The 13275-nt window shown below is 35.1% G+C and overlaps 1 protein-coding gene across 6 annotated transcripts in view; it reads left to right on the plus strand.

Annotated features, from left to right (window-relative positions):
• VTI1A (vesicle transport through interaction with t-SNAREs 1A) overlaps positions 1–13275 on the plus strand; it is a 275374-nt gene that overhangs the window by 166379 nt on the left and 95720 nt on the right. For 4 of the 6 annotated variants that reach the window (XM_085319139.1, XM_085319140.1, XM_085319141.1 and 1 more), the window contains exon 7: positions 3147–3208. In XM_085319139.1, coding sequence (XP_085175265.1) covers positions 3147–3208 — 62 coding nt within the window. Of the gene's footprint in view, positions 1–3146; positions 3220–13275 lie in introns of all 6 variants that reach the window. The other 2 variants (XM_085319142.1, XM_085319143.1) reach the window with 1 other exon arrangement.

A 13275-nucleotide genomic window follows, 5' to 3' on the forward strand; every position in this document is an offset into this window, starting at 1 on the left:
CTTAAAATTTTTTGTTTGGAGGATTCAGGAAGGTTCTCCTTTGGAGCCCTATGAGTGGACCTGTCCAAACTGTCTGTGCTTACATGTATAGTCAGAGATGACCTTGGGTAACTTTTTTTTTTTTTTTTTTAAGCCCAAGACTGAGGATGTTCCATCAGTGCGTAATATCTTTACACTTAATACATGGAAGCATTATGTTATCCACTAGGGAACAAAAAACAAAAGTTTCATCTTTTGAAAATTAGAGATTTTCTTATGAGGAAAATTTAATTGAGTTAGGTGTCTGTGTAGTTTTGTTAAATGAACATATATGAGTTTTTCTGTCTGCAAAGGAAAATGTGAATGAAGAAAAATGCAAGACATAACCAGTAGTATTTGGAATAAATAAAGGAGATCTGCCATGCAATTTACATATGTAATAACATCCATGTGCTACAATTTCCTAACTATTAAAAAAAATAAAAAAAAAAGTCAAATACAAGGGGTAGGGTGTAAGAGTCATATAGATTGAACAGATTATATAGGATTCTAAAAGAGGTAATGTTTTGGATTAAAACTTTAAATTAAAACGTGAAGCAGACAAGATATCAGCATCAGTTTCTTTCCTGCAGTTTTCACTGCAGCATTTCTGTAAAATAAGAACATGTTAACATGCCACTAACTCTTTGGCTTATTATTATAGAGTTGTGGTATTGGTAAAGAAATGATAGAAGAGCTTTCATCAAATATTTAGTTTTTAAATAAGACCAAACTTGTGATTTGAAAGTCTGGATAAGTCTTCTGCCAGTGCAGATAGAAAAGGTTGGGGTTTTTTAAGCACTCTCTTGAGTTGTAGCAGGAGATTTTCCAAGTTTGTGTGTATGTGTTTTTTTCTTAAGTTTTCTTTTGCCCCCCTTTTTTTTAAACCATAGAAATATCAGGTCTTCTTGCTTAGAGGACTTTGTGAAACCTCTAAGATTCAACTTCCCCTTTCTATCAGTACTGATTCTAGCTGTCAGGTAGAATCCTGCAGCAAAAAGAGGAAAGTTAGGATCAAACATACCGTGGTAAAAAGGAGAGAGCTACTTTTCTGTGAAAAGGGCGGAGAAGCCCCAAGTGTTAAATACATCTTTATGAATAATAAAAGAGCAATGTAAAGCATACATTTGTACTTCAGATTCCCTTCTAGCATGAATAAGAGCTTGACTTATTAATGAGCCTTTTAAAAATTATTGTGACTTTTTTCCTTCTGTTGTTTGTGTCAAACTGGGCTAAACTGCTTTTCTGGAGTTTGAATTGTCTAGATGAATCAGGAAAAAATGGAGGAATGGCCCTCACCTGAATACAATGCTCATCTTTGTCCCATCGGGCACGTAATTATAGAGGTCTGAGAGTCAGTGCAAGCCTTTCCATTGAATATGGTATTGCCAACAGCAAGTCTTTCTGGTGTCATTCAGTCCCAGCTTCTGCTTGGTATCTCCTTAATAGTGTTTACATTAAACACTATAGTAATACATAATCTTTACATGAACAAAAAGGAAATTTGTACCTAAAGATTATGTGCCACTAATTGCAACTACTGATTTCAGTAATAAGCGTTGAACTTGGTAGCAAGTATTTATATTATCAGGCTCCAAAATAGAAACTGTTTTTCATATTGCTGCTATACATATATTCAAGATATAGTTTAGTGATTTGTTATAGCAAAGGTGATTTGCTATTGGAAGATTGCCACTTTTCTTGGCAGTGTTACTGTTCTGATGGATTTATAACACAGGATGCATTTTGTCTTCTACAACAAAGTTTCTTTAATAAGAGTAAATGAGTCAGATAATCCTTTCAATCTGAGTTGATAATGAAGAGGTAAATATTCAACTTTCATAAGGAGAACAATGTTTATATTTATGTACATATAGCTGTGTTTCTGCGCATAATAGAAACAGCAATCCTTACTATTTTATTGCTGGCAATCATTTACAGATTTTGATGGCCTATTGTTTCCAAGAGCTTTAGAATGTCAAAAGATGTCTCGAAAGATGTCTCTTTTTAGTTATCAGTAGCAAAAGATGCAATAGGAGAGTAACTCTGTTATTCCTATATATTGTAAATTCATCATTTCTAGACTTCCTTTTGCAAGAGACTAACAAACGTAAAAAGAAAAAGGAGGTTTTATTCCTTTTTAAAGAACAACAGAAATAACTGATCTTTTTAAATATGAATTTAGTTTACTTCATAGCTTCTCTTAGTTTCCTCAATTTCATTTTTTTTATTCAGTTGGGTATTTATCTATTTTGCAAGATTTTCTTAGAGTGCTCTAGAACAAGTCAGCTAATTAAGTTTAGCTGTACATGTAGGTTACCTTTGTCCTTCTTAAAATGCTATTTCCAGTCAGTGAGGTAGCTGAGAAAATCCTTACATGCAAAAATATGTATTATACAGGTGTGTGTGTGTGTATATATATATATATATATATATATATATATATACACCTTATATATGCCTTATATATATATACCTTAGGTACATACTTTATGCATATTCTTATAGTTACATAGTCAGTGTCCATAAAGTATTTGGGCTCCATTTCAGTGATGGCTGCTGTAAGACCAGTACAGGTCTCGTTTGTAAGACAATATGGGCATATTTCTTTTACGCAGATCAGGGAAATGGCATTGTTCTGTTGTTTTTCTTTAAACTGGTGTCTTTGAAAAACAGTGAAAGAAAGATAGATTTGTTTCTCTTTTGGTAAAGCATCAGGGCATAGCACATGGCTGTACCTTCATCCCTTGATGCGCTCACTAATAGTCAGAACCCATACGCATGCACACATCAGTGGGAGTTATGGACAGCAATCTATACAGCTTCTGCCCTCAGCAGTTCATTTGTAAAGCTTTTACTCTCTATCCTGGTTCATTTTTGTTGCCTCTATGTCCTGTCTTCCATAGTTTCACCTTTATAAAAAGGAAAAAACAGACAAAGCATTTTTAAATATCAGAGTTTAGTAGATTTCTTGCATGTAAATTTGTTGTGGGCTAAAACAGAGGTAGATTGAATCAAATGACGGTAGAAGTAGCTGGATTTAATCAAATGACAGTAGAAGTAGCTGTTCTTTATACGGAATGGAGTACATACGCCTTATGATTTTAATAGGACTATTTTCTCCTCAGCTTAGAGAAACAGATGCGAACCTGGGGAAGAGCTCCAGGATCTTGACAGGAATGTTGCGAAGGTAAGGCCAAGGTAGGGACACGTCTCTCTCTTCTTTTTTTTGTCTCTCCCTCTGTTCCTTTATTTTTAGTTTTAATTCAACCTCAGCATTTTGCTGACTTGCCTGACTCTTTTTTACACCAGCTGCTATGTAGAATTTCTTCAGATAAATGTTTATAATAAAGCAGACGTGGTTAGATAGAAGGTTTCATGACAGCTAAAGAAAGAATTTTCTGTAGACTGAGGGATTACCTCTTGCTCCATCATTTATCATTTTTAATTTTTACTTGTTTTTTTTTTCATTCTGTTCTAAAATTAGGCTTTCTGATGGATGATGATAGTGATTCTTGAGCGTTTTCAGGCTTTCAGTGTTTTCATGTTTTTTTACATGTTAGTTTTTGTGTGAGATGTTTTGTAAATGCATTGGGGCAGTGTAAATTTACACACTAAGTTAAGATGATCCATTCTGTTTGAACAGACTGGGCAGACACACTGTCAAACCTTGTGTTTTTAGCATATTTCTTCCATATTTTTAATGTTATCGAAATTGTCCCTGGGATTAATGTTAAAGAATGTGGGAAGGAAAAAATCACAACTTCCTAAAAGTGTATCTGGAGTTGCAAGGAGGGAAGTGATCCAGTGATTACAAGCCACCTTGAATTTCATCAGCACCTTTCCAAATAGCCTTTTTGAATTAGTGACATCTCTGGATATGTGTGTTCTTTACTTACTAAAGCAGCACCCAGGTGTCTCTGTGATGTCCATGTTTCTGTGCTCTTACTCAGTTTCCCAAAGAAAAGCCTCACTCTGTGGCAATACAAGTGGTATTGGATGCTGTGAAGCACATTTGTAAGGGACTTTGTAGAATCCTCAGAAGACTTCAGTATGAAATTACCTTTACCAGAGTTTTACATTGCATGTGTTTGCTTAATGCAATTTCCTAAAACTAAAAAAAAAAAAAGAAAAAGAAGTTTTACCATAGTTTTTGATTTACCACGTGACTTGGAAAATATCAAAAAACAGAATTTAATAAGTTATTCTTTAGTACAAGCTTTATCTCTTCATAAGTCTCCTCAGAAAAATAGCTTTGTTAGTCCCTTGTACACCCCAATGACAAAGGTTAAGATGACTGGTTTTCATGCGTTCATACCACAGCTTTCTTACAATTCCAACTCTGAACCGTAACATATAAAATCTTCTGATTAAGAGTAATATGTAAATGACACAAGCTAAATTCAAAATCCATGGAGAAAGGAAGTGGCAATTGAAAGGGATGGTTCAGTGCTTGTAGACAATCAAAATAAAATAAAAAAAAAAAGAAAGAAAAGACACAACCAAACCCAAGTCTCCCCAGGAAGGCCCCTGCGACATGAGCTGTAACGAATATTCTGCATATGTCTCCATTTTGTCAAATCTCATTAAAGGGGTTTCTTACTTTATGTCAATTGAGCTGTCCAAAAATCATTCATCATTTTAGTGTAAAAAAAATCATGCAGTTATTTAAATAATATCATATTAATGTTAAAGTTCAGCTGTCATTTAATAGTATGGCTTAATCAGACATAGCATTTAGGAAAAATAGTTTTTTCGGGCTTTACTTGGCTTTCAGGTTGGCAGATTCAAATAAGGATTTATGGGTTTCTAAACCAATGTATTCTTTCCATGTTTATGCTTGAGGTACCTCAGCCTTTTTTGCAGCACCCTGTAGTCTGTTATTTTCAATAAAATAAAGTATCTCCTCATATTGCGTTTGAATACATTTGCAAGTAATTTGGAGAAGCTGAAACAAAAACAGATGCTGTAACCTTTGACTTTCTTTTGTGTTTGGGAATCACAGTTAGGAGTCCTAGTTTATAAGTGTTCCATAAGCCAAATGAAAAATACGATCTTTCTGAAATGTACTTGGGTTCTTGTTTTCAGACAAAAGGATTATGCAGTCAGACACCAAGATTGCATGTTTCTGTATGTCAGAAGGGCACTAGATTTCCTTTTTCTATGGCAAAACTGCTGAGCTGAGTCTCCTATCTGGATGAAATGCACATTAGGATTTAGACTCAGTTCAGGTGGATGAGCAGAAAGAAATTCACGAGTATAGGTGCAGTTTGCAGTAGAAGATTCCCAGGATGTTATTTAAAAATGCGTAATAGGTAGACTCTTCTGTGAATTTAATTTGCTTTATGACTGTTGGGTAGAAGTGTCTGGCATTTTCCCAGCTTCAGCAGCTCTCAAATGTTGTTCAGTCACAAGAATAATCATAAAATACAAAACCCAAGAAATCAACACAAACTAGATAAATCGAGCTCAATGTAAGAAAAATAATTACCGCAAATTGATAGTTGTGTCCTAATTCTACATACATCACTAAGTACTGCACAATATTTCACTTTAATTACTGGAACCAATAAGGAAAAGTGGTGAAGGACTGTATTTCACATTCTTATTATAGAGAAAAGGTAATGTTAAGTCAAACATTGTTCAGTGTAGTTGCTGAACCTACTCAAATATTTGCAGATATTCCTGAAGTCGTATGCCAGACTAACACCCTATGCATCAAATTAATGCCTAACTATTTGTATTTTTGTTGCCCAGGAAAGGTAAACTCTTTTGAATCAAGCCAAATATATTGGTTAGATGTTTAGATAGGCAGGATTCTTAATGAGAGCTAAATTATTCCCTTTGAGAGACCTAAATGGCCTGGTCATGTATTGTGTGTAAAAAGTATTCTTGTTCTACAGATGGGGAATAAAAGTGGGAACAGGTTTTGTGAGTTTGTGTAGCTCACCCATGAAGTCAGTAGAGGAATAAGGATAGATGTTTCTATCTCAGTTTGTTCCTCTAGCAACTTCAAGTAACCAGATTTATGTATCGGAATTTATTATCTGCCGGTATTTTGTGTATCTATTTAAGGAGATTTTTTTGGAACAAATGTTTTAAAATGTTCTCACTTTGAAATGTCTTTTCCCTACATTCTCAAATGTACATATTTTTCTGTATGTAAATCTGAGACTCCTCTAAACTGGTATATTCCACTTATGGCACTTCATTACTAGCATAATATCAGCATGTTGATAAGAATTTTTGAGAGTCTGTCAAACCAGTGAAGGAAAATACAGCAAAAACGGAACATTAATCATTTCCTTTCACATGTATCTAGAGCTCTGGGCATCTTGACATATTTTATGACTTCCATTTAAAATTGTGAGACTATAACACAAGCTCAGTATAGTTTCAATCACAGAATGAGGATGTGGCATCTTCCATGATCATCTGTGATGTTACCATCTCAGACATGTATCCTTTGGCCTCTACCCCAAAATGAATTGGGGAGCACACAGTGTGTTAGAAAGAGGCAGAAGAGATTTTCTGAAACCTATTCAGTCTTTCAGAAATTATTATCTCTTTTGCCTGTTTCCTAAGCCAATAGCCTAGAAAAGCTTTTAAGAAAGGAATTTGGACAGTCTCCAAGCCACATACAGCCTGGTGGGAAACAACAAATGTAAAAGTAACCATATAAAAATTTCAGTAGATTTGAATCTTTATCCCATTAGCAGATAAATTCTACCTACCCGCCCCAAACAGCAGAAAAATATTTTAGAAAAATATCTACTATTCTCCAGAATAACATTTTTTTCTGTCTGACTCAACAAGAAATTCTGATACCAAAACTCTTTTTCTCCAGATTTTCATCTGAGTTGCTATACTTGATGCATTGTGAAGCTCATGAGCACATCTGCTCTTATGAAAGGGTCTCTTAAAAATCTAATTTCAGATGAGATATAGCCACTAGCTCCAACTGGTGGAAATGAAGCAATAAGTATTCAACTTTCAAGTGATAAATTATATGACCTACCAACATTTGCATGACCACTGTGACTACAACCAGAAATGGGAAGTGCCTCCCCCTCCATGCTAATTGTGTTGAAGCTTCTTTACTCTTCTTTCCAGGAAAACTCTGATAGTCTAACTTCCTGCTTGCTTGTAGTCAAACTTCTTTTTACCTTTGAACTCCAGAGTCCACAGCCTCTGAGCAACCTGTTTCAGTAGTTGATCACCCTCAGGGTTAATAAATTGTTACTGGTGTCTAATTTAAATTTCCTGTGATGCAGCTTGTGTCCATTGRCTGTGGTCCTAAGCATAAGTGATTCAAAACGTGTTTTAGAATCCACCTTAGGAGTTTGGACCTGGATTGCACTCGTTCCTAGCAGTTCTCAAATGACTTCAGCTGTTGTGAAAAGGCCTCAGTGGTCATTAGGCAGAGGTGAAATCCCGTGTAAGGAAATTCTATGAGCAGGCTGCAAGGTGCTCTACTTCCACCCATTGACTTGATGGGATGATGAGGCAGCAGTGGATACATAAGGAATTCTTTGATTTCTCACACTCCCAGAGATAAAAAAAAGTTAATTGTAGTCTATTCTACCTTCTTTCTTGGCTACCAAGACCGAATTTCCATACACAGAACAACAGACAGTCGTGTCCCTGTTGAGACAAACTGAAACAAATAGTGAAATAGTGACTTTTTCCTTATTTTCCCTACCAATCTCTCTTTCCACCCCAAAATATCCGTAACAATAATTTTTTTTCTGAGTTGAAGCCTATTTCAGTATCAGTCATACAAAGCCATAACTGCTGAGTTTCTGCAGTTTTCTGGTGGAAGGTCTTCCTGCAGCACATACTGAGAGAAGTTTAACATGCAGTGTCATTTGCCTTGTTTTTATGCTAATAGAGAAATTCCTCTTTCCAGCAGGAACTTTACATGTTTGGTCTCAAGCCAAARGGAGTTCGAGTAGAAATTATTTCAACAGCTTTTTGGTACATAAATATATTTCTATTTTTATCTCAAGATTATTTCTACTCTGAAAAATGATTGAAATGATAAATCCTTTTGCAACATGTCTGTTCTGTGTTGAACATTTACAGCTGCAGCTGTTTACTTCAGTAATTTAGGTCTTTTTTCAGGAAAACATTTAAGCATATAGTTAACTTAAACCAGAGGAGCAATTCCCTTAACTTCAGGGAGACGGAGTAAGGGGGGAGTAAGTAACAGAATGATTCTTGGTCATCTCTTGGAGCTGCACAGCTTTTACTGTGCTCCTTGCTCAAGGCCTGTCTGTAGTATTTCTATTGTTAAATGGGAGCCATAAAATATGTATGATATATTACAGTGTTTCTTACTGCCAGTGGAAGTACTAACTGTATTTTTTCAATTTCCTAACTTTGCAATTTTTAATATAGTTATTTGATTATTATATTAATGTACATGTTTCTATTTTAATATACAAGTAGTCTTATCAATTATGGAATGTTTAATCTTTTCAAAATGAAACTGATAAGTTTTGTGGTGATGTTAATCACAAGGTAGTCTTTAGATAGGGATCACACTGCTTGTTATTCCAGAATAAATCTAAGCATTTATTAGTACTGGACATTCTTCACTTTTTTGCCCAACTTTAAAAGGAAACCTTGTTTCTTTGTTGAAGTGATGGACAAAACATCTGGAAAACATAAATGTAATGTCAGCAAAATTCCCGAGAGTAAACATTCTTCATTATTAGGAATCCAACCAGAAAACATGTAAACTCTTGAGCGGCAAATAAAGGGATACGCTTATCTTGGGAATAGAGAAGTGCACCAATAGGTCTGAACAGTGAGAATTTTAAAATAAGTATGGGATAGTGTGCATTCTCTATTCCTAATTTATATATTATGTGATCTTTGACTAAGATGTATGTCTTTAATAATCAGTTAAGAGCCATTTTCTAAATCTTGCTTATCTTCCTTGGATAGTGTTCTGTGTGTTTGGAAATGACAAAATGCTCTTGAAAAGTCATACTCTACTTTCATTCAGTGTTAGAGATAGTTTCAGTTTATGCTTCATAGAAGATGTAGAAGTCCTTTGAGCCATGTAATGACCACAGCTACTGAAAGCAGCAGTCATGGAGAATTCTGAGCAATATATTAAAGGTACCGAATTCCTCACAGAATAAGATAAATTTCAACATTTCAAGCATGTAGCTGTGCTTAATTTAATGCAACCATCCTTTGCAAACGTTCACTTCCAATAGCCTACATTATGCAGAGTTAAGTTTACTCCAAACCTGGAAAAAAGAGGAGCATGGTGATTGATCTTTACGTTTTTTAACCTAAGTGCATAGAATGAGATAAAGACTGTGCTGTAAATGTGTTGCACCTAAGCAAAATCTTAGAAGGACATGTCCTTCATTCATTGAGGTTGAATCATTTGTGTTGCAGCCTTATTTTATTTTTTAGATTGTAGGTCAGTTATTAAAAGTCTGTCATGGGTAAGGCTCTCAGCATTCTTCAGACAATATTTTTAATTCTCTTTTTTTCATTTCTTTTTTAAATATGCAGTGGTCTTTGTTCTGTCTGCTCCATTCCCTCTTTTATATCGTCATCTTGAATTACTATGTCATTTGCCCACCTCTATCTGTTTTTGACTAGCTGAACAGCTAGAAAGGACATTATCTAAAACACAGTTCTGCTTCTACAGGAAAGCAGGATCCCAATGGATAGTTGTCCATGCTAGCTTTAAGCTGCATGTACCGTGAATGTAAAGCATCATAATAGGCATGTAAAGCATCATAAATATCATGTAATCCTTTGTGATTGTTCTCTGTATTGAGATATGTTTACTGTCATTAAAAACCTAGAGCCTAAAAAGGTTCACAATACTTTTTGTTATGAGTAAAACAAGGGCATTTCATAGCCAGAAATGTCGTATCTGAASCTCAATAGATATGCCATCGCATACTTTCATGAGAAGGCATGGTTCATATCAGTAAATCAGTGCAGTGCTTTCTTGCAATAGTTCCAAGTAGTTTCCAGTTAACTGAATTCTCTCTGACATGATATTCAGAAATGGCAAATACTGCAAAAATATTTTGAATGTGGTCAGATTGTTTACGTGATGCAGGGTGAAGTAGGGATCCTATTAGCATAAGCTGACATTGGTAATTGCTGAAATAATTGGAGACAACTCTTGAGAAGTCAATAAAGTCAGACTTCTTAAGGCCAGCAGTAAATTAAGGATCAYGTTCTTCTTGACACCACTCACACTATAACTGTCACAGAACAATATGGGTCTTATTTCACACATTCCACTTATTGTGGAGAGTTTTAAACCATTAATTTATAAATATAGTTTTCTGAGCATGGATCTGCATGATATCTTGTTACATAGTCATTTCATTTTAATCCACAAATTTGCCCGAAGAGAAATCAAACCTCAAAAAAGTTCATCTCCTTTGTCTCAAGGCAGGATCAACTATCTCCATCCATGTCAGTCCTGACAGATGTTCATCTGGCCTGTTCTCCACTGATGAATGTTCCTTATTTCCTCAATCGTATATTCTATGTTTCTCCTAATATTTAGCCCAACATCTTTGCCTGGTTGGACAGAGAGCTTTTATGTGCTCATATGTTTGAAAAGATTTCTGTGTTCTGTCATGGTACTGCAATACTTCTGCCATGGAAAGTAATTTCTGCTGTGCTTTTCAAGAATTCGAGATCATGAGTAAGAATGTATAGAATTAAATTATAATTTCCAATTTTCAAGCCAAACCTTTTGAGGGGATTTTGGGGTGTAAAACTGGAAGAATTTGATAGTGTTCTAATAGGCAATACCTAGAATTTCAGCCTCTCCAAGCAGTAGCTTAAGGCGTACATCACAGAGAGCTTTGCAAATACAGACACTAAAATTAAGTCACTCTTATGATGTTATATATCTGGACTAAAACTAGACTATACGCTAAGTTGACTAAAAGTAACATTTGAAACTTAAATGAGAATGACAAAGTACAGAAAGTTAAATTTTTGTGGCATTTCTAAGTTTTTTAAGGAAAAGGCTGTWATATTGTCAAACCTCAGAATTTTTCTAATTTCTCCTTCCTTGCCTATCTGGTATTTGGAAACAAAAGGTGGGAATGGGAGTTGTTTTGCCAAGTCTTCTGTCATTCTCCAGAGAAAGTTTTGTTAGGCTTTATTAGATTAAGAAGCTGTTYTGTGCGTTCTAAGTATGATTTCCAAAAGCACTTGGCATTCTTTTTGCTGCAGTTGACAGAAATTGACAGCTTTTAATAAAAGCAAAATTAATCCAGCTTTCAAGCCTGATTCTGACCACAAAACAAAGAATTAATTTTTAAGAAAACAGTGGAGTCATCAAACTGATTTAAAACAGTCATGATATCAGAATCTTGCCCCTATCAGCTAATCTTTCAGATTAGTTTTCATTCTAACTCATGGTGACAGGTCTGAATTTTGGCTATACACAAGAATATGTAAGAGATTAAATGCCCAACAACAGGAGCAAAGGAAAACTCAGAATTTATTGAGTACAATTTTTGTTCAAGTAAATCACAAAAGCTCTGCCGCAAAATCCGGGACCTAAACTTGCAAGTCACACTTGGATGAGAAGTTCTAACAGATATTCTAGTTGTTCTTGGCCTATTACTAAATTAGGACTTTTTGTTTGAGCAAAGGTTTTGGGGAGTAGGATATGTATGTGAGAGAGAGTGTTTGTTGTTATAGCTTTGCAAAGAAGACCGTAAATGATGACTTTTTAAGAAATCAACAGCTAAGGAAAAAGAGGATCACTTAGAATTTGTAACAGATAAATTAGTGCTGCTGTGGGACAAGAGCAAAACTGAGGGGGAATTTATATCCTTTCATAACATGTAATTACGTTGTATCGGACCTTTTAAACTCCGTGGAAGAAATGTTCACACATCACTAACCTGCTGAGCATCTGTCTGAAGAATAACAAAGTYGTGAATTAGAAAGTGTGGCCTTACAATGAGAGATTGTTTAGTCTGCTTGGGTTAGGGAGAAGGAAAATTTGCTACTTTTGGCTGGCTCTTATATTCCAAATAATATGGAAGATTTGGGCCTGATCAAGAAAGCAAATAAAAGTCAGCGTAGAAATTGAACAAAATTGGAAGAACAGAGAAAAACTGCTTTACCATAAACACTGAGATTTATGCTCTCTACAATATTTTTGTAACTGTAGTAATTCATTGAAAAACATTGGAATTGCTTTAGACTTGTATTAAGAGTAATAAAAGCAAAGGAGAAACTCTTAAAACTTGCTTGCTCCAGACAAACCTGTACATTTTAAGTGCTAATGCTCCTTTTGTCGTAGAATCAGGATTAAAAAGTTTAAAAACTGCTTTTAAAAGCAGTTTATTAATTGCTCTCTTTTGAAAGAACTTAAAAAATAATCAATGAATTTGAATGTTCTAGAGCTATAATTTATTAGAATTATTTTAGTAAGTTAGACCATCTTAGCTGCTGGAAATTTCATGGGCTGGTCTCTCTAAAGATATGTGTTCAGAATGGCGTGGGGTAACAGATTTCCGTAATGGACTGTTTGCTGCATATATTAAAGTGACTTATGTATAAGCATGTTTTGGATTTTCTTGCTAGTTTGTCTTGAATGTTGTCCAGTTGTATATTCTGAGGAATTGTGGGTGTACACAACTGTGTATGAAAGTGGTATTAATGCTCTCCGATTTAAAAAGGTAGCAGAAGAGTTTTTCACTGGCTGTATGTATGCCTTCTGCAAATGTTAATATTTTTTCTGTGAATATTAACATGACTTAGCTTGCAGGGTTCACGATATAGTATTTCTTGCCTGAGAGCTTTTTTTTTTTTTTTAGCTCGGACTTTGCTGTATTAACTAAGCTGAATCCCAAAAGGTTATTGTAGCATTTGCAAGTTAGAGCAAGGGCTTCATCTTGTTCCCTTCAGTAGATCTGCTGATAGCTTACAAATACAACAGATGATAGAATTTCTCTTTGAATAAAAACTGCTTCTTAAAAATTATTTTTGCACCAGCTGCCTGCCTTCCTCCTGATACACAAATGCTTGGGCAAGTGAAAAGGCACTTGCGTCTTTCTATGGCACACCTCTCATGGCTGGAAATAACACATATAAGCAGAGGATTGTTTGAGAGACCTGCTTCTCAATGTTCCCAGTCTTGCCTATATATTGGGAAGCATATGGTCTACTTTATCCATGCAGGGAAACTTCCTTGCTGCATTCTGTCACCACTATATTTTTTCAAATGCAGTTTCC

This window comes from Rhea americana, unplaced genomic scaffold (assembly GCF_003343005.1).
Source record: "Rhea americana isolate MKP2758 unplaced genomic scaffold, rheAme1 scaffold_57, whole genome shotgun sequence".
Taxonomy (NCBI): domain Eukaryota; kingdom Metazoa; phylum Chordata; class Aves; order Rheiformes; family Rheidae; genus Rhea; species Rhea americana.